Below are 22294 nucleotides of genomic sequence, written 5' to 3'. Positions count from 1 at the left end.
AGTTCAGTGAAAAAGAGAGAGTTGTTGAAGCAGACAGCTGGAGTTTGATCATAACTCTACCACTTTCCAGCAAAAGGATCATGTTTATGTTATTTAAACTTGTCTCTAGCCAAAGGATCTTGGTTATGTTATTTAAACTTGTCTATTAAATTTCTTTATCTGCATACAATATGGGAATTGAAAAACAAACAACAAAAAAACAAAAACAAAATAAAACCTGTCTTATTGGTTGGTTCTGACAATGAAATTTGTTAATATTGTAAATTCTTAGAATAGTCCCTAGTCTATAATCAGCATGCATGCATGCTAGTTATTATTATTTAAGCACTTGGAAGTAATAAGTGATTTCCCTTATCTTTGTATTTATGTTTACAGGATGACACTTCTGTGGTGTGTAGTGAGTCTCTACTTTTACGGAATTCTGCAAAGTGATGCCTCAGGTAAGTGAATGGCTTTTGACAATGTATTAAAATGCAAGTCATGCATAGGGTAATGAGTCCACTCTTCCTGAGAATGAATTTAAATAAACATAATGGTATTCATGTCCATTGTCTTCTACAGTAGCAAATAATCATAGAGCAGAAGAATAATAGAACTTTGGTGATGGAAAGAACCGTTGCTGTCTCCAGTCTTCATGGGATAGAGTACATAGGAGGCAGTGGGCCGCTGTGTTTAAACACAGGAATTTTTCATTACCTTCACACTCAGCCAACTAGAATATTGTTTTTTTTTTTTTTTTTTTTTTACTTTACCTCAGGTCCTATTGGGGAAAAATGGAAGTGATAATAGCACAATCTGTTTTTCAAATTTGAGCCAGAGGTGGAGAAGGTAGCAGTGGTAATAATCCATTGAGATGTTAAATAAAATAATGAGTTTTAGTCATATGGTTTCTATATAGGAAAAAAAAAAGAAAGGATCTGCCTTTAGACTCATTCTTTCCCGGAATGTTGCTTCATAAGAGGAACCAGCTAAGACCTTTGTAGAGTTTGAAAACCAAACTCAGTCATCATGGGCCTGGATCACATGAAATTAGAGATGGAAGAGACTTGCTATTTGAAATCCATCTTTTCAGATCTCCTCTTCTTCCCAGAATTATGCCCAAATCACTCTCTACCTCTGATTATTAATCATTAAATTTCAGCCTATGTTTTGGGACTAATCAAATTCTTAGAAAGATTTTAGTACATAAAACTGAAATTTGTCTCTTTGATTTTAGTATCTAAAACTGAAATTTGTCTCTTTCCAAATATTTACTTGGTTCAACTGCAGGACTGAAACAAAAAAATGAAAGAAAGAAACAAACAAACAAAACAATCCAAAACCTACTGCAATGGTTCTCTAATTGCAATGAAGGGAACCTAGAGGTCCTCATTTTATAAAGCTTTTGATGTAAAATTCCCCTGAGCACCATAAACCATACTTTCCATATCATTGCTTTAATTCCTTTTCTTTGTGAGAGGGCTTCCGAAATGTTAAGTTAGCTACCACATAACCAGACCTCAGTGTTCTGCAATATATGCCTTCAACTGTTTTTCATATGACATGGATTTAAGCCCTCCTACCATCCTGATCATCTTTTCTGGGTGCGTTTCAGCTTTTCCATGCCACATAAAACATTGTATTAGAAACCAAAAATAGCACTAAAGGAGTGGTATAAGTAGGACAGAGTACAGCTCAGTGCTGAAACTAGAGGTAACTTCTAACCTTGTTGGCCCTTTGGGGCTTCACAGAGGAATGGCTGTAGATAACCAGGGCTGTTATTCAGCGGGGATATACTAGGAGACAGCTCCCTGGCTGTTTAGTCCAGCATCCGTCCTTCTTGGTTAGGTGTCCCATTTGATAAGTGAGTTTCTTGATGTCCTGATTTTCAAATATGTTAAATATAATTCTTGATTTTAGTTTGTTCTTATTTGATTTAGTCTATGTTTGAATGCTATCTGCTCACAGAAGCTTCCTTGCCTATCTTAACTAAAAATCCCCACCAGTCACTCTGTCTCCCTCTATCCTGTTTTAGTTTTCTTCATAACACTCACATTCCCTGATATTATATTAACCTTCTTTCTTTTCTCTCCTCCTCCTCCCTCTTCCTCTTCCTCTCATTCCCTCCTCCTTTTCCTTCTTCTTTTTCTCCCTCAACTCCCTGTCCTTCCTCCTTTTCTACCTCCCTTCTTTCCTTTCTCCTCATCTCTTTTCCTTCCCCCTTCCCTCCCTCTGTCTTGGATTTTAAGCTGCCTGAGGGCGGGAACTTGTTCAGGAACTTTTGTTTGTTATCCAAACACTCAGAATAATCATTGACACATAGACACATAGCAGATGCTCAATACATAGGTGTCAAATGGTTGAATACATGTCCCTATACATCCCTTCCCATGGCCCCAAACTATCCAGTTTTATAATGGAGCCTGTTTGGGTCCATGCCAGTAATTCACCATGTAGTTTTATGTCCTCCCTCACCTTGAAGGAAGAGGGAGAGGTGGCTTTGTTACCATTGCTGAAGGGGGTTCCGGAAGCTGGTGAGTGCTGGTGCCTTCCCAGCAGTCCTGGCCATGTTACTTTTCTGAACGACCTTTACTGTAATCCATCCACGGAGTCCCCAGCCCCCACCTCAAGTGCTGTTGGTAAGAGAGCTTTCTACCCAGGAACTGTGACTCATAATTCTGCTAGGGGAAGCTAACTTCTTGAATAAGATAAGTTCTCATACCAGCCACATTACGTCACCATGGGAGCAGGAAACATGTTGTAATCCCCTCAGCCCATCTGGCACATACTCATTTGCCTTCCTTATGAAGAGGTGTATTGTGTCTGACAGTGATGCCACTTCCTAGTTGGAGGGAGAGGAACAAAAAGGACATGTTGTTGACAAAAACGAAAAGAGCAACTGGCTCCAGGCTAGTGGGGGAAGAAAGAAATCATTACGCATCTTGAGGGATCAACCAACCTCTCTGCACATGAAAGTATTGCCTTTTACAAGGCATCTGTGGATGCTGACAGATCCGTTGGTCTTTCATGAGGCTCTCCCTGTGCTCAGGTTCCCATCTCAATGGAAACACAGGTTGATGTGAGGAACAAAGCAGAAATGTTCTGAAAACCCTAAAGCAATCTACGTGCATATCCTATTAGTAAGACATTTATTTTGTTCTAAGTCCTTCCATGTGGGCCTTTTAAGAGAATCCTCAAATATAAAAAAGAAACCTTAACAGCATAAGAACTTAGCGCCATGCAATGTGTTTTCACGTGCAGTGAACTGACCTTAAAGTCAGATGATTCTGACTTCCAATCATGATTTTTCTGCTAGCAGTACTGTGATCTTATTCCCTCAGGAATGGGGAAGCAACATTTTCATCTTAGGTGATGATAAAAGCAAATGATTTAAGAAAGCTTTATTTCCCTTTAAGGAATTAAAGCTTAGATAATTATAATAGCGATTCTATAATTATAATGTGCTAGTTATATTAATAATAATAAAGCTCCCTTTGCTTAAAAAAGCAGTTTGCATTGTACATATTCAATGTCATTCTCACACCCAAACCGTGGGGTAGTCAGAGCTGTTGTAACTACCTTTGTTGGATAAGACAAGTTAGGATCAAATTACTTGGAAGTCACACAGCTATACTTAGCATGCTTGTGACTGCAATGAGTTTCTGGATTCCTGACATCCATATTATTTTTACTAAATATGCTCCAGTTGGGGTCTGTTAGAATATAAATGACTTAGAAAAAAGATTAAGATCTAAGGGATCACAGGTAATCATTTTGTAAACTGTTGAAGAACTACTCTGTGGTAGGTTTCTACGCTTTGTAGGTAAGGCACATCCTTACACCCTTATCCTGCCCCCTCACACCACCGAAACCTTTTCTTCAGGAGGAAAATGATTATAATCGAAAATTCAAACTCAATATTCCTTTTTTTTTGCTTATTATAGTATTAAATATTTTCACTAATAAACTCGAAGAAGTTCTGTTTGTAAGACTTCGAAATGGAAACTTCAGCTCAATACATGTCTCTTGCTGTGCCTCATTGGCAGTGTGTCAGGAAGCTGAATTGTTAAAAGCTGCCTTTGGAGTAGAAATAAATTTTGGAACCTGTGATCCCAAGTTGAGGAGATAATAAAAATAGCACCGTATAGAATATAGTGAATTTTAAAAATATTACCATATCAAAATTATTTGCTGCATAAATCACATGAAAAAGAGAGTGCACTGCCACCCCAAAATGCAGGCACACACACAGATCTTTGAAAAAGATTTTATTTCAAAGTCAACAGTTGACTGTGTGCCAGGTGTAGGGCTAGATTTCACATATGTTATCATTAACTTCACAGGAACCGTGGTGTAGGGGTAGGAGCTAGAGACTCTTCTATGTGTTTGATAGTTTGAGAAATGAAGATCCAGGGAGGTAGCTCAAGTGTTCATGATGGCATGCCTGATAGAGCTAGGCTGCCTTGACTCCAAACACAGTGCTCTTTTTTTTTCTTCCCATACTACATTGCCTTTCTTTAGGACTGTGCTCTGCTACTAGAAGTAAGATCCTCTGATTCCTTTTCCATTATATCTTTACAAAATTTGTAGAGAATGGAAATCATCTATCCAATTATTGGGAGTGAATTACACAATGCAAAATACATAAATAGTAAAAAGGACTAATTGAGAGATTTAAGATTTAAGTTCTGTTTTACTCTGTGACTTGTTTGATGACAGTAAAGAGGTCATTTCATCACTTTTTATCACTGCATCCTTATTTATAAACCAAGCCAACCAACCAAGCAATTAACAAACAATAGCAGCTGATCCCAATCAATTCCAGTTTCTTGGAAACTGGAATACATATGTAACAAACCTGCACGTTATGCACATGTACCCTAGAACTTAAAAGTATAATAATAATAATAATAAAAAAGTTCCTTCATAAAAAAAATAAGTTTCTTTTCTGTTTAACTGATTAACTTTTTTTTTTTTTTTTAATGAAGGAACATTATGCATCATGGACACACACAGGGTATACTCCTCCTATTAGCTACTTGAATTCTTTCTAATAACAGTGTTAACAATGATTTCTCTTCATTCTAAAGATCATGTGTTTGACATTTTATATCGTCAAATCCAGGGTTAGAAAGAGGAGTTTCTTATTTTAAAAGTAATACAGTAAAGTTTGAGAGAAGGAAGAGAAAATAATTACCAAATAGAATTCCGTGAGAGCAGAGAAAGTTACCAATCCTGTCAGGAGATATTGGGGAAGACTTAATCATTGCTCCTTGCTAGGAAGAAATGCATCTCTTATTTGGGAATGAAATAGTTCATGGCAACTCAGAAGACAGTGTGAAGGCATTTAGAAGTCAAGCTGGAAAGGCAGGTTGGGAACAAATTATGCAGGAGGGGAATTACTTTAGGTAAAGAAAATGTCCACATTTAATGTATTTTGGTTATAGTTGGCTAGGTTTCTTTTCCTTTATTTTTTAAATTCTGTCTTATTTTTGCAAAGACATACAATATTATTAATTCTATGTGATGGTTCTTTCAACTTGTGGTAAGAATTCAGTTTGCTGTCAGCCCCACTGGCCTCATTTTATTTGAATATCCTTGCTTTAAAAACTCCATACTCAGATATACTTGTGACATTGCTTCCTGTCCCAGTTGCCCATGGCTAGTCACCCTGAACACTCTTCATTTCTATGTAATTTAGTCCAAACATTTGGAAAATATATGAAGAATACTGTTTCATTTTATTCTTAGTCCTAAAGGTCATTGGAATTACAGAATTTCACCCTGTTGTCGTTTAAATGATACCTCTCGGAAGCAGATCTCTTCACTTTTTTTTTTTTTTTTTTAAGCTGTGTTTGTAGTTTGGAACACACTTATGTTTTAGTTACTTATATTTCCCAAGTGTGGATTTACTGTAGCCTGATTGAAAAGAGATTTAAGCACCATATAATTGGCCTGATACTGACTTTGCAAATACACAGCTTCTTGTATCACAGTGATAATTCTAAGTTTAGAAAAATGACCTGGTTCTTCTTCGCATGGCTGTGTTAGTTAAGGGATACCAGTATTTTTGCAGGCGCTCCTGCATATCATTGTAGGTAAAAATGTTTGTTTTACAGGAATTTATTCTACCCTTTTGAGTTACCTTTGTTTTTGCTCTCCTTTCCCTCGCTTCCCCAACCCTGAATATTCATTTTGACCATATTTTTAGGGACCAGGTTGCCACCTTAGTAGTGACTCACTGCCAAGACCAGTTTCTACCCATTTTTCTTTCACCATTTAAAAAGTTTCTTTTCTGTTTAACTGATTAACTTTTTAGAAAATAAAATATATACCCACCTAGGATAACAACACAATGATTGCTCTAGTTTTAAATCCACTGAGTGCTGCCATCTCTCATTTATTTTTGAGGAAAAGTGAGAAAATGGATACATTTAACAAATAATTTGGGAACTTCAGTCACCTTCAAGTACCTGCTATCCAAACATATAAAAGCTGATGTACAAAATTGCCTGGCTTTGCCTTTCTGTGTTTTAGAGACAGTAGGAACTATGAAAATGCAAGACAACTAAGACAATGAGAGAAAATAACTAAAATCATCACTTCCTCAACAACCTAGACCATATTCTGTTGTTTTTTTATGACATTCATTTCTCCTTCTACCACAGGAACCAAAATACTTGGGATAGCTGTACAGTACTGGGAAATAAATATCACTTTTCTACAGTGTTTGTAGGGTCTGAAATAGTAGTTTAAGGCTCTTATCCATCAGCCCTTTTTTTTATTTTTGCTTCTGAGATACTTTCATATTTATTTATTTATTTATTTTTTGAGACAGAGTTTTGCTCTTGTTGCCAGGCAGGAGTGCAGTGGTGCGATCTCGGCTCACCTTGACCTCCACCTCCCGGATTCAAGCGATTCTCCTGCCTCAGCCTCCTGAGTAGCTGGGATTACAGGCATGTGCCATGATGCCTGACAAATTTTGTATTTTTTTGTAGAGATGGGGTTTCTCCATGTTGGTCAGGCTGGTCTCGAACTTCTGACATCAGGTGATCTGCCCTCCTCAGCCTCCCAAAGTGCTGGGATTACAGGCTACTTTTGTATTTTTTAAAGTGCTCTTTAAGCTTTATAGGAGTGTTCATTTTGATACGTACATCAAGATACTGATGTTTACATTTCCCCCTTCACTTATACAAGAAAGTGTTACGGTCCCTTTGAGATTTGAACTTGCCAGCCAGTGCTAGCAAGACTGACCAATTGAGTCTATTTGCCAATTATGTTTCCTCAGTGGAACCTTCTCCAGGACTTACTGTGTAAGTGTAGATACTCAAGAGGAAAGAAAAAGAAAACAAGCACATCTATCATGATTTTTTATATGTGTGATTTTTTTTCTATTAAATATTGCTTTTTATTAATTTATTACGCTGGGTTTTATTTTTTCCTAATTACTTACACTTACATAAGAAGTATAACCATGGGCCAGGCACTTTGGCTCATGCGTATAATCCCAGTACTTTAGGAGACTGAGGTGGGGACATTGCTTGAGGCCAAGAGTTTGAGACCAGCTTGCACAAAATAATAAGACCCTGACTCCACACACAAAAAAAATTAAGAAAAATAGTTGAGTATGGTGATGCACACCTGTAGTCCCAGCTACTCAGGAGGCTGAGGTGGGAGGGTCACTTGAGACTGGCCGGTAAAGGCTAAAATGAGCTGTGATCACACCACTGCACTCCAGCCTGGGCGACAGAACAAGACCCTGTCTCTTTCTCAAAAAAAAGTACAACTATAGTTGAAGTGTAGATCTTTATTATTATTACTAGATGAGAGATTAAACTGTATTTATCATATGTAAAATGATATTTTGAAGTATCTATACATTGTGGAATGACTAAATCTAGCTAATTAACATATGTATTACCTAACATAGTTACCATTTTTGGAGCGAAAACACTTTAGATTCACTCTGTTATCACTTTAAAACAAGCTTGTCCAACCCACGGCCCACGGGCCCCACGAAGCCCAAAACAGCTTTGAATATGGCCCAACACAAATTTTGAAACTTTCTTAAAACATTGTAGACATTTTGTGATTTTCTTTTTTAGATCATCAGTTATTGTTAGTGTTAGCTTATTTTATGTGTGGCCCAAGACAATTCTTTTTCTTCCAAAGTGGCACAGGAGAGCCAAAAGATTGGACACACCTGCTTTAAGGCAAACAGATATACAAATTATTGTTCCCAAGTGGATGCCAACCATTATTAATTATTATTTAGTGTAGTTTTGTTTGCCCTTTCTTTTCAAGGGGGAGAAGCCGTTCATTGTTTGCCACAGACTTATCTGATGACCAGATGCAAAAACCTACTAGCATTAAATTGATGCACCTGAGTTAACTTGAATGCCCTATTCTTCTCTAGATCCTTTGGGGCTTCAGAGTGTCCCAAAATTGCTTAATGGACTGATATTTGATTTTTAGAGAGAAAACATTAATTTTACTGTTATATTTTCAATGTTTTTTGAATTTTTAAATTTAACTGGTCATCTAGAGGAAACTGAATTTCTTATATGATAGATATTTTGACATTCACGGCTTGAGTCTGCATGTCTTTTCATCATTTTCTGGTGTCCACTCAAGGTAAAGGAAAATAAGAAAAAAGAGAAGAAGGATAGAAAAGAGGAATAATGAGGCAGAGAGGAAGACAGAGAAGACCCTTTTTTACAAAAGAGGTATAGTAGGAAAAAGAGAGAGAGAGGCATAAAATGCAAAGAGAAAAATAGAGATAGAGAAAGTATTCCTAGATGGATTTCCTGGATTTGATACAAACTCAGTTATATACTTTTTCAGATTACCAAAGAAACTAAACCATTTTTAATACCACATTTAAATACTACCCCCTTTTTTTCTGAGCTTTGCATTGAATGGTTTCCTTTTTGAACAGTTAATTTTTTTCTAGGTTTTTTGTTTGTTTTACAGTCTTACTCTTTCCCTCCTTTCTAGTGTATTAAAATGGTGAGAGAAAATAAAAACCTTAACTATTCCAGAAGTTTCCTTACATCTAGTGCCCCTACAGCCATGAGAGTGGTCAGCATCTCCAGGGATAATGCTTTGTTAATCAGGATACTTTTGTTCTGAAAAAAAGTGTACAGCAGAAATGGTGGAGACTTAAAGCTTTGCATGCTCTTCAGGATAATGAAGGAAGAAGAGATGGCGGGCCAAAGTGTAAGACTCTGGACCCCCTTTTGCAAGTTTGTTAGTTCTAAGGCAGAAACAATCTGCTGCTGTTTGCAATTGACACTGAGCTGTGAAATGTTTTTGCTAGTAGCAGTGTGTTTCTTGAGGCACAGTAGAAACCCAACGAATCTATATTCAGGTCTGAGAGGAGGGTGTAGCTTTACTTGGAGGTTGATTGAAATCATGGAAATTGTGAATGGAGTAATTAGGAGTCGGAAGTGTTGGAGGACTTCCTCCCTCCCGCTGCCTGCGGTATTCTTGGTGAAATGCTAAGAGGAATTTCAGGAAGAAAGTGAGGACATATGTATACATAAAGTATAATAAAAAAAAAAATCCACTCCCCCCGCCAAAAAAAAGAAAGTGAGGACGGTGTCTTTTTTCCTGGTCCCTTTATTAAGGCAAACTTTTAGCCCTCTCACCTTTATTACTCTAAATATCCTGTTCTTAAAAAGGGTTTCTCCTCTCATTTATAATGCAGTAATAATTGATGACTACAATAATAGCCATGAAGCATTTTACAGTATTGGGTTTTTAATCACTAAAAGAAGACCATATTAGGCTAAACATGGCTTTAAATCTATTTTATTTTAATTCTCTGTAAAATGGTAATTACTATATAGTGGTGGGTAGGTATGTAATAGAAAGGAAGGTAGGTGAGGAAAGTAACATTCTTTGAATCAAGGATTATATTCATATAATATATTCATTTCTGAAAAGCCTCATAATTCAGAAATGTGTGTTTTCTTCTATCATTATAAGTGAGGGACTCCAAATTCAAAAAATTGAATTAACTTACCTCATATCACTATAGAAGTGAGTGGTAAAATTTATATTGCTGTTTGACTTTAAGATGCAGTGTCATTTAAAATATAACATGCTTTAATTGATTATATGGAACACACATATTTGAAAAGAAACGTTTAACCAGTTACCAAAACAGAATCTAATATGTGATTTTTTCATGTTGCAAATAGAATTTCAAGACGATTTGCTCCAGTCTTCCTGAAACATATACATTACATTTTAATTGTGTATATTTAGATAATACACATCTTTCCAAGTTTATAAAAATTTTCTCAAAGGAAAGCAGTTTTATACAGGAATAAGATTGCAGATGGATGAAGGAAAGGTGGCTTGGTACAGATGCAGTGGGTTTCAGTGCAGTGGGAAGCTGTTAACTTTAGTATTCTGCAAGGTTGCTTTGGCATTATTCATGTGGCTTCCCCTGTGGCTAACTCAGAGATACTAACTCTAACTCCCTAGCTTTTGCTCCTTTTCCAATGACTCACTGCAGGCTCTATTCCTCCCCTTAGGTGTTAAGGGACTCAGTCAAGGATGTTTACATGTGGCTCAGAGATTTTTTTTTTTGGGTACCCAGCAGTGTAGAGTTCTAGAAAATTCTTTTCAGTTTACAAATGCCAGTTCTTTTCTGCTAGTCTTTGGCAGTGATTGGATGTGAACTGTGAAATTTGATTGTGGTTTCACTCCAAGTTCTATTTTATTTCTGGTGGAGCTGGAATGTTTTATCTTTCTCGGAAACGATCACTTTTTTGTGTGTATGGCAACAAAACAGCTAGAATAACTGTCACTTGGGCTCAGCAACTACACAAAAGTATGGGCTGGGGGCATTTTAACCAGTCCATATTCATACACAGGTAAACTATTTCATTTACTGCAAACTCTCCAGAATTGAAATCCCAGCAGATTTAATACACAAATCCTCTTCAGTCCTAGGGAAATGAGTTTTTGTTTTTTTTTAAAACAGGCTGATTATTCATTTCAAAACATGGAATATTTTTGTCATAAAAGGATGATGAGTATTGCCCTCCTATTTTAAATATGTACCTTTGTGATTTAATAGAAACAGGTCAAAGATCTGTATGACCTCCACACTTAGGGAGGTTGGTCCTTCATCATTAGATGTGAAACCCAGTTCAGCTTATGTCTCTTGGACACCTGTTATGTGCAGCCCCTTGTGTATAGGGTAGGTAAAGATGAAGACATTGTACATGTATTCATTCATTCGTCCATAGTTTGTGAGTATGTGCTAGACACTGTGCTTGCCTGTACTGGTAACCAAAACAAAAATTATCTTTGCCCTCATGGAATTCACAGTCTTGGGGATGGCTTCAAGTATTTTCTGACTTGAAGAACATAAGTAAGTAAACACATTTTTATAAGAAGTTCTCTATAGTTATAAACAAGGCATTATATTGACAGAAAGTAATGGGATATTCCTTTCCTTACCCCATAGTGAAGGAAGATCTATTAAAGAATATGCTATTTAATTGAGAACTGAGGGATGAGAAAGAGCCACCTTCAAAGGCAGTGGCATGAGATGTAGGCCCTGGGTTGCAGGAGCTTTGAGAACTATGGGGAAAGGAACATGGGGTGAAGAGGAAGAGGTAGGCAGGGTGCAGTACATACTAAGGGTGTTGGTACATTAACTGCAATAAAAAGCCATTGAAAGGATTTGGGCAGGGCCTTTACATTATCCAGCTAAGGTATTAAATGATCATGCGAGCTGCTATGTAGGAATAAGATTGGAAAAGATTTCTGTTTTTCCCAGTATGGCGGACAAGGTCCTCTAAACACCCCTTTTGCTGTAAAGCAGCTAGAAATGCTGCATTTAAAAATAAATGTCTTTTAAAATGAATTGCTGAGTTGGTAAGAAATCCTTAGAGGCCAAAATTGAAGTGAAAACAGGAATCCAGAAAAGAAAAGAAGCCAGCTCTGCAGCTGGCGGCTGCCCAGGGTAACATCCAGAGTCAGAGGAAGAAGATATATTTAAATGCTAGGACATTTGGATAAGTTTTAGAAAAAAAATAGTTAAATTCCTACCTTGTACTTCACCTCAAAACAAATCGCAGTTGAATTAAATATTTAATTTTTTTTATTATACTTTTAGTTCTAGGGTACATGTGCACAATGTGCAGGTTTGTTATATATGATGTATACATGTGCCAGGTTGGTGTGCTGCACCCATTAACTTGTCATTTACATTAGGCATATCTCCTAATGCTATCCCTCCCCACTACCCCCTCCCCACAATAGGACCCGGTGTGTGATGTTCCCCTTCCTGTAAAAAATAAATTAAACCCTAGAAAAAAATATATGCAAACATTTATTATAATGTTGGGATGGAGACATTTGTAGATATGTCGTCAAAGGTAGGCGTCAGCAAAGAAAGTTTGACATAATTGACTACATAAAGATTTTAAAAATTAGTATAGCACAAAATATTGTAAGTTAAAGGACAAATGAAAAATCGGGAAAACATAAGTATATGGCAAAGGGTTCATGTCATCAGAATACAAGGTGCTATTATATACACACACACACACATTTTAATGGAAAATTAGCAAAGATTTGAAACTAGCAGTTCAGGCAGTCAAAAACAGATCAACAAAAATTGATCAGTCAAAAAGGAGCTCAAGTTCATGAGTGAGATAATCGATTCAAAGTAAACCAACATGAGATGCCATTTTTTTTTTCACTCATCAGCCTGGCAGAGATGAAAGAACAATCCAGCCTAGCATTGGTCAGGGTATGGTGATCTAATGACCAAGTATGCTGGTCTCACACACGGTGGCTGAGAGCTCACCTGGAATAGGCTTTGTGGAAGGGACATTGGCTATTTGTTTCAAAGATACCACCAAAATACCTCCCTTTAATCTTGTATTGAACCATACACCCTATATTCTAAGAAAATAATCAGAGAAATGCATCAAGACATACTCAAAAACTATATTTTTCTTAGGATTGTTAAAATAAATAACTTTGGAAACAATATAAATATTCATGATCAAGGAGCGTAAATCAATGTATATGTATCAATACAATGGAATATGATGGACTCATTTATGATAGCTGTTCCTGTTTAAAAACACGTATCGTATAACAGAACTAGTGTGAAACCTTTACCAACTGTGGCAGTTGTTTGCTGGAGCTAGGCGGTATGGGCTTGTAAGAACCAATTATTAAATTTTGGGGAAACTTTTGAGCCATTTGTCAAATTAGTCGTTTGAAATTGGCTTTGATAAGAGTATTTACCCCATGGAAATTGGTAAACTGATGCTAGAAATTAGCTTCCTCATCATCACTCCCTGGCTGTTTACCAGCACGCCAATCTGGTCATGCATGTGGAAGCAGATGGAAAATCTTTTTGGCACGCCTTGTTTTTATTTGTTTTGTTTTGTTTGTTTGTTTGTTGACAGGCTCTTGCACTGTCACCTAAGCTAGAGTGCTCACTGCAGCCTCAAATTCCTGTGCTCAAGAGATTCTCTTGCCTCAGCCTTCCGAGTAGCAGTAACCACAGGGGCATGTCACCAGACTCAGCTAAATTTTTAATTTTTTTTTTTGGTGCAGATGGGATCTCACTACGTTGCCCTGGTTGGTCTTGAACTCCTGGCCTCAGGAGATCCTCCTAAGTGATCCTCTTGCTTTGGTCTACCAGAGTACTGGGATTACAGGTGTGAGCCACCATGTCCAGCCTCCACTCAACTTTTAACAGTGATTATCTTTGAAAAGTAGAATTATGTTTGGGTTTATTTCTGCCTCTTTTAAAATAACTTTATTTTCTGTTACTACATTAATTCATTTAGGATTATGGCCTCCAACTGCATCAATGTTGCTGCAAAGGGAGCTAAACGTTGGGCACACATGGGCATAAACATGGGAACAGTAGACTCTACAGAGAACTACCAGAGGGAGGTGGGAGGAAGACACAGGTTGAAAAACTACCTATCGGGTGTCTATACCCCAAACTTCAGCATTATGCAAAATTCCCATGTTACTAACCTGTGTATGTACCCCCGTATCTAAAATGGAAGTTGAAATGAAAAATAATTCAAAAATAAAAGTACTTATTGTCTGATTGTATTTCAGTCTCATTAAATTTATAATTGGAAGTAAAGGGTAACTGAATTTTTAGAAGAAAGTATATAGATCTGAACTGTTGTATTCCTTGGGATGGCAAGCAAGAGGCAATTGTGACAGGTATGATAGTTTAAGCCTTGGTTCTTTGTTTCTATCTGTAAATTGGTATGTTAATAACTTCTCTAGCACGGAGATAATTTTAATATTAATGAAATGACCTCGGTAGACTACTAAATTAGAAGCTTTGTGAGGGAAAATAGATATTGCCATAGATTTTCCTGCATTATAACCATGGCTCGTGTTTGTGTATTTGTTAGTATGTCATGTCAAGAAATTAAGCATTAGCTACCCAAATACTTGGAATTTGAAATTAGCGACTCCCCACTTTCCTCTATCAGTCTACTAATATTGGGTACTCTATTAGTCTGTTCCCAAGTTGCTAATAAAGACATACCAGAGACTGGGTGATTTATAAAGAAAAAGAAGTTTAATAGACTTACAGTTCCACGTGGCTGAGGAGGCCTCAAAATCATGGAGGAAGGTAGAAGAGGAGGAGCACAGGCATGCCCTACATGGCAGCAGGCCAGAGAGGGTGTGCAGGGGGAACTGCCCTTTGTAAAACCATCAGATCTCGTGAGACTTACTCAGTATCACGACAATGGCACAAGAAAAACCCGCTCCTGTGATTCAATTAACTCCCACTAGGTCCCTCCCATGATATGTGGGGAGTATGGGAGCTACAATTCAGGATGATATTTGGGTGGGGACACAGCCAAAGCGTATCAGATACTTAGCCCAAAACCTATCTATACACCCTGATTCTTACCAACTTTATCTACTCATTAAACATTTCTCTTTATAGACAGCTTTCTGTTTTGTTTGTTTTTGGTTTTGTTTTTAAGAGCTCAGTACTACAGAGTATACTAAGCTAGTTGTCAACATTTCAGTATCTGTAGGCATGGTTATGCATGTGTTAAACAAATGAGTACTTCTTCCTTCCACCATCAGAGTTTCTTCATTTCTCTATGCAATAAACATATGTTGTATTGGGCTTACACTGTGTGTCAGATACAGTTCACATTACCATTACATTCAGTAACCATTACAGGGATGAATGATATCATACAGTATTTACAGTATTAAAATGCTTATATTATTTGATCTTAGAATAGCATTGTAAAATATATTATTATTCTCACTTCACAAATAAGGAAATAGAGGCCCGGAGAGATTAGGTGGTTTAGATGTAGTTTTGCATATAGGAAGCAGAAGAACCAGGACTCAAGGTTTTGTCCTCTGTTCCCAAGTCCATTATTCTTTTTCCTGGCAGATCCAAGGGATCCCTACCTTTTTATTACCAAGGACATTTTTATATTTTATATTTTTTCTAAAGATTCCTTGTATTGCAAGCAATGAAACCAGACACATTAGTCACGCAGCCATCACGACAATGTAATTTTAGAACATTTCATCACCCCAAAAGGAAGCCCTGAGGATTAGCAGCCAATCCACAACCCGTTCTCCCCACCCCAGGCCCTAGGCAACCAGTAGTCTACTTCCTGTCTCTATAGGTTTGCCTATTCTGGATATTTCATATAAGTGGATGATATTGCATGTGGCATTTTGTGGTTGATTTAGTTTTCACTTAATGCAATGTTTTCAAGGTATAGCTATGATATAGCATGTATCACTATATCATTTTTTAGTGATGAATAATATTCATCATTGAATCATAATTGATGAATATTATTCATCCGTGATGCACCTGTGTGTGGTTTCCAAATTTTGACTCTCAGGAATAATGCCGCTATGGACATATGTGTACAAGTTTTTGTGTGTATGTATGTTTCCATTTTTCTTGGGTATATAGCTGTAAGTTGAATTACTGGGTCATGGTAACTCTACGCTTAACATTTTGAAGAACTGCCAATTATGTTCCAAAGTAACTGTGCCATTGTAAATGTCTTTTTGAAGTATTTTGAAGTATATACCTATTTGAGGTTATTTGCACTGTCGTATTCAACTGAGAACATCTCCTGTGAATATCTCATGTTCAGCTGATTTCAGCTCTTGTGGATCTCATTTTCAACTCTCATGCTCAACTGATTTCAACTCCAATGAATATCTATCTAGAAGTGGGACTGCTGGATGAAATACTACTCTCATATTTAATTTTTTGGCAAAACTTCCATAGTATTTTTCCAGAATGGATAAAGAGAATGCATTATATCATACAATGAATATCAGTCAGCCCTAAGAAAGGAGGAAATCCTGCCATATGCATGGACCTGGAGGACATTATGCGAAGTTAAATAAGCCAGGCACAGAAGGACAAACACTACATGATGCTGTTTATATGAGGAGTCTAAAATAGTCAAATTTATAGAAGCAGGGAGTAGAATGGTGTTGCCAGAGGCTGAGAAGGGGGAAAAATGGAGAGGTATTAATCAAAGGGTGCAAAGTATCAGTTATGCAAGGTAAGTCCTAGAAATCTACTGTACGGCTTAGTGCCTGTGGTTAATGATTCTGTAATGTATACTTAAAAATTTGCTAAGAAATTAAATCTTATATAGAGTGTTCTTATCACTAAAATAATAAACAAATGAATACATAAACAGGGCAGGAGGAAACTTTTAGAGGTTATGTATATGTTTATGGCATAGATTGTGATGATGGTTTCTTGGCCGTGTATGTATCTCCAAACTCATCACTTTGTGCACATCAAATATATACAGCTTCTTGTGTGTCAATCATACCTCAATAAAGTGGTTTTTAAAAAAGAAGCAGCAGAAGAGGTCATTGTGAATTCAGAGGTCTTCAGAGGACTCAGCCCTTTAATCTCTGATTCAGTAAAGGGGCATCTGAGTGTTTCCTTTTTTGTTAGTGTAACAGATATAAATCTCAGTGCTATGGGAGCTCAGAAAATGTTCTGGATCAGAACATGCCCTGGGTAATTCACAATACATAATGCAGAGAAGAAAAACCTGGACTCAGGTCAAATCCTGGCTTCCGTATGACTCTGTGTCCTTATCTGTAAAATGAAGCTGATAATATCAGCCCTGTGTGTCCCACAGAGCTGTTTTGGAGATCCAGTGAGAGAACAAATCTGAAGTTTTCTGTAAACAGTAAAAGCAAATAAGGAAGCAGAAGCTCAGTCAAATGAGCCTAGAAACCACACACTTGGCAGATAGGTAGGCACCACTTGGTGCTCTGTATTATGAAATTAGGATTGAGACTTTTTACATTCGAAGCTGGGTGCTTGCCTACAAGAATCCATATTTCCAAATGTGAGCAAACCCTTGCCCAGCAGAGTTTTCACAAAATCCAGATGTTTAGTTATATGTCCATTGTTTAAGAATTCAAAAGCAGATAGCATATTTTTCAAAACCAGTTGCTTGACGAGTTTATGGTCCTATGATTCTCTGCCACCTTCCCTGGTTTTGATGACTCCAAATCCATTGAAACTTGTATTATTTTTCTATTGTATTTTTCAACATATTTGTCAAAGAATATGGGAAAAGAAACTTTATTCATTCAACAGCCATTGTTTGAAGTATTTCCAAGAGCCAGGTATTTGATTGGCATTAGGATATGATAAAGAACAAATAGTCCCTGTTCCTTTCTTCACGCTCCTTTGTGTCTCATGTGTTCTATGCCTGTTTCAGGGTCTCTGCTATTCACCATGACTCGTGGATGGCACCAATACTGTGTTTTAAAAATGAAACACAAAGTGGAGGTCAAAGTTCTAAAAAAAATAAAAATGAGGAATAACATAAAGAGGATGAAAGATGTTGAGGCTGCAGTTCAGTTCTGTTGCTAATTTACTGGGTGATTTGGGCAAGCTACTTAACCTCTCAGAATCTGTTTCCACGTCTGTTAATTTGCTTAGTTCTTGACTCTAACAAGCTAGCATTCCATAGTTTGAGATTCAAGGGCCTCTGAACCAAGTCGCCTTTCTATTTCTTTACATTTTTGATCAATCTATCTTTGCTCATTTTCCATGTGGCTCTTATCTGCCCCTCTCCATCTTAAGTATCATCCTAGCCCAAGGCACATCATCCCATTCTTGAACTTTTCTTTTTTTTTTTTTTTTTCGTTTGAGACAGAGTTTTGCTCTTTTTGCCCAGGCTGAAGTGCAGTGGCGCGATCTTGGCTCACTGCAACCCCCGCCTCCCCGGTTCAAGCAATTCTCCTACCTCAGCCTCCTGAGTAGCTGGGATTACACGTGCATGCCACCACCCAGGCTAATTTTGTATTTTTAGTAAAGATGGGGTTTCACCATGTTGGTCAGGCTGGTCTCAAACTCCTGACCTCAGGTGATCCACCCGCCTCGGCCTCCCAAAGTGCTGGAATTACAGGCTGAGCCACCCGGCCCAGCACATTCTTAAATTTTTCTGCAGTTGCTTCATAATTAGCTGTTTCTCCTTTACTTTTACTCTCTACAGTCCATTCTTCACACAGCAACCAGTGTTACCTATTTCAAATGGTAAATTAAATCAGGTATCTCCTCTGTGGAAGACCCTGGAATATGTCCCATTATTCTTAGAATTAAATTTAAGTTCCTTACAGCAGCCTATATGCTCTTATATGTTCAAGTTCCTACCTATTGTTTCACTTCTTCATATTCCACTGTCTTTCTTGCCCCTGGTAATGAAGTTTTCTGAGATTCTTCAGGAACTTCACATGTACTGTTCCCTTTCTCACCTAAGTTCTTCCGTCACACACTCTCCTCTCAACTTTGCCCCTCACATCTTCATTCTGTTGCACTCAGCTTAAAAATCGATTTCTCAGGGAACATCCCATCTCCCGCCCTAATCACTGACCTCTCGGGCTAAGTAAGATCCCTGTTAATATATCCACTTTATACCCTGTACGTCTTTTTCATGGTAATCACTCCAATAGCAATTGTTGTTAATTGTGTAATTATTTATTTAACTACCTAATTAATGTCTGTGACCTTCTCTAGAATGAAAGTTCCATGAGAACAGGCAGATTTATTTACCTGTGTATCTTTAATGTGTAGCAAAGCCTTTGCACTTACTAGGTGCTCAGTAAATACTCAGCGAATGAATGAAAGGATATAATAAATAGGTAACACTTAATTCTTTAAATCAGCTATGAGATTCTTTTGTATGCGATAATAAGGTATTTATGTCAGAGAGTTCTGAAGAAGCATAGATTTTTCTGTCTATGTAGTTACTGATCTCTGTTTTTACTGTGAGTGCAAACAGTACTCATGCCACCCCATTAGAAATAAGTCTCCACCAGACTGGATACTTATTTCTGGATGAGCAGGACTAAAGCTCTCTCTTTGAGCTCACAGTCTAGCAGCGAGTTAGCCTCAGATAACAGTTATGCAAGGTACAAGGTGGTTAGTATCATAAGAGAGGTTCAGAGAAACAGCTCTGGGGGTTTCAAAGTGAGAGAAATTGTTTCAAACTGAGAGCAGCAATCTGTATCCAGAGGTGTCATGTCCAGTTTCGGCATTGAAAAATTTGTGTGATTTGACTACTTGGAGATGGGTGAGAAATGGCAATGAAGAATGGGGCTATGACTAAATAATTGCCTCTGCCCAGTTGTTACAAGTAAGGCCAAGTCTTTAAACAAGAGGCAGGAACTGAACCTTTTAAAAGTTATTTTTCTTTTTATTCACTCTTATTTGCATATAGTCAAATTGAATTTTTTGGTGTAAGAAGTCTATGAATTTTGACAAATACATACAACCATGTAACAACCATCACAATTGAGGTACAGAAAGTCCCATTATCCCCCCAAATTTCTCTCATGCTGCCACTGTGCAACCCACCCACCCCCAGTCACTAGCAACCACTGATCATTTTCTGCTCCTATAATTCTGCCTTTTCCAGAATATCAGATGGATAGAATTGTACTGGTCTGACTTCTTTCACTTAGCATAACACATTTGAGGTACATCCATATTGTTGTACGTATGAGAAGTCCATTCCTTGTTACTGAGTAACATTCTACTGTATGGACATACCACAGTTGTTTATTCATTCATTAGTTGTAGGATATTTGATTGCTTCAAGTTTTTTGGCTATTATGATGAAGGCTGCTATAAACATCTATACACAGGCTTTGTCAACACAAGTTTTTGTTACCTAGGACCGATATTGCTAGGTCATATGGTAAGTATCTGTTTAACCTAATAAGAGGCTGCCAAACTGTTTTCTAAAGTAGCTATACTCAATTCTGTATTCCCATTCTCAATGAATGACAGTCCAGCTGCCGCACATTTCATGAACACTCGCTATTTTCTTTGTTTTTTTTTTTTGAAATGGAGTCTCGCTCTGTGGCCCAGGCTGGAATGCAGTGGCACGATCTCGGCTCACTGCGACCTCCACCTCCTGGGTTCACGCCATTCTCCTGCCTCAGCCTCCCAAGTAGCTGGGACTACAGGCACCCGCCACCATGTCCAGATAATTTTTTGTATTTTTAGTAGAGACAGGGTTTCACCATGTTAGCCAGGATGGTCTCGATCCTCTGACCTCGTGATCCACCCGCCTCGGCCTCCCAAAGTGCTGGGATTACAGGCATGAGCCACCGTGCCCGGACTTTCCATTTGTTAAACTGCTAACCATTCTAATAGTTTTGCAGTAGTATCTTGTGTGATTTTTAATTTACATTTATATAATGACTAATGATTTGGGCCATTTTGTCATATGTATATCTCCTTTGGTGAAGTGTCTGTTAAAATATTTTGGCCCTTTTTAATTAAGTTGCTGACATTTTTCTTTGACTTTTAAGAGTTCTCTATATATTCAAACAATGAGTTCTGTATTGAATAGCTGATTTGTGGCTTGTCTTTGCTAACCTTTAATTTTCTTGTTATTTTAAAAATCTTGCTCCCAGGTCCATCACTGGATCTCCTATAGTCTCTTAGGTCTACTCAATATATTTATAGAACTTCTAGGTTTTTTCAGACACAGTGGCAGTCTATGAAGATGAAAATGACCATTGCCCTGTTAACAAGGAACCTTTGAGTAGCTGGAAAGAGAATCCAGTATCCAAATATTTATAACCCATGAAATAATGTCCTGAGTGTCATAGGGATGTATAGTTAGTGTGCTATACTACAGAGGGTTGTCACTCATTGAGGTTTCTGGTTATTAAAATACTCTGAAGCCCCGAAGAGAGTAACAATAAAGACTGTGGATGATTACATCCTGCAAACCGTAACAAAGTGGCTTCCGTCTCTACAGCCACATGTATTATCTTTGATGGCGATGGTCATTAGGGGATGAAGGAGGAGCTGTGCCAGGCAGTGTAGTCTTTCTCAACTTGATAAGTCACAGTGCCCCGCTCTAACAATTGTAAAGCAGAAGGACCACATCAGAAGCCATTCGTCTCACTGCGTCTCCCCACCCCCTCAGCCAGTTTGCTGTAATTGTCTCATTTGACTTCATTTAATAACAAATGGGTAAAGAAATTCCATTCTTGACACATGTGGAGTTGCACATGTGTGTGACCCATCAGATGGCTTCAGGGCACAAGTATAATGCCCCGCCTATCTTTTATTTCTGCTCATACTTATCATTAATATATGTCACTGTAGGCTGGGCATGGTGGCTCACACCTGTAATCCTAACACTTTGGGATGCCGAGGCAGGTGGATTGCCTGAGCTCAGGAGTTTGAGACCAGGGCAACAGGGTGAAACCCCGTCTCTACTAAAATCCAAAAAATTCGCCGGACATGGTAGTGTGTGCCTGTAGTCCCAGCTACTTGGGAGGGTGAGGTAGGAGAATTGCTTGAACCCGGGAGGCTGAGGTCGCCGTGGGCCACGTTTGCACCACTACACTGTAGCCTGGGTGGTAGAGCGAGATTCCATCTCAAAAAAAAAAAAAAGTGTCACTTTATTCATTAAGTACCATTAGTGACTCTCAGTTGCTACAAGGATAAAGTTTGTTCTTACCCTGATTGACCCTAGTCTCACTGACCCTTTACCATTCTCATGCTTTGCAAAATCATCCCACACCCTGTGATCCAACCTCAGCTGACTGATGTACTAACTCATCACGGCTCGCATCAGCCTGGACTCCTCTCCCTGGATCTGTCAGTGCACATTCTGTGCATTTTTTCCAGACTTAAATCAGATGCGGTCTCTTCTGTGAGGGCGCTGATGAGCACCACCCATCTTGAAGTCCGAATTAAAAGTGACTTCTGGGCCGGGCGCGGTGGCTCATG

At 38.0% G+C, this 22294-nt stretch overlaps 1 protein-coding gene across 4 annotated transcripts in view; it reads left to right on the top strand.

The window, feature by feature from the left end:
• IL1RAP (interleukin 1 receptor accessory protein) overlaps positions 1-22294 on the top strand; it is a 156597-nt gene that overhangs the window by 50127 nt on the left and 84176 nt on the right. For all 4 annotated transcript variants that reach the window (XM_011981349.1, XM_011981351.1, XM_011981350.1 and 1 more), the window contains one exon: positions 376-440. In XM_011981349.1, coding sequence (XP_011836739.1) covers positions 377-440 — 64 coding nt within the window. In that variant the 5' untranslated portion in view covers position 376. The remainder of the gene's footprint in view (positions 1-375; positions 441-22294) is intronic.

The sequence above is a fragment of the Mandrillus leucophaeus genome, unplaced genomic scaffold (assembly GCF_000951045.1).
Source record: "Mandrillus leucophaeus isolate KB7577 unplaced genomic scaffold, Mleu.le_1.0 Scaffold224, whole genome shotgun sequence".
NCBI classification, from domain to species: Eukaryota; Metazoa; Chordata; class Mammalia; order Primates; family Cercopithecidae; genus Mandrillus; species Mandrillus leucophaeus.
The sequence above is the reverse complement of the archived record's forward strand: the minus strand, read 5'-3'. Positions and strand labels throughout refer to the sequence as shown.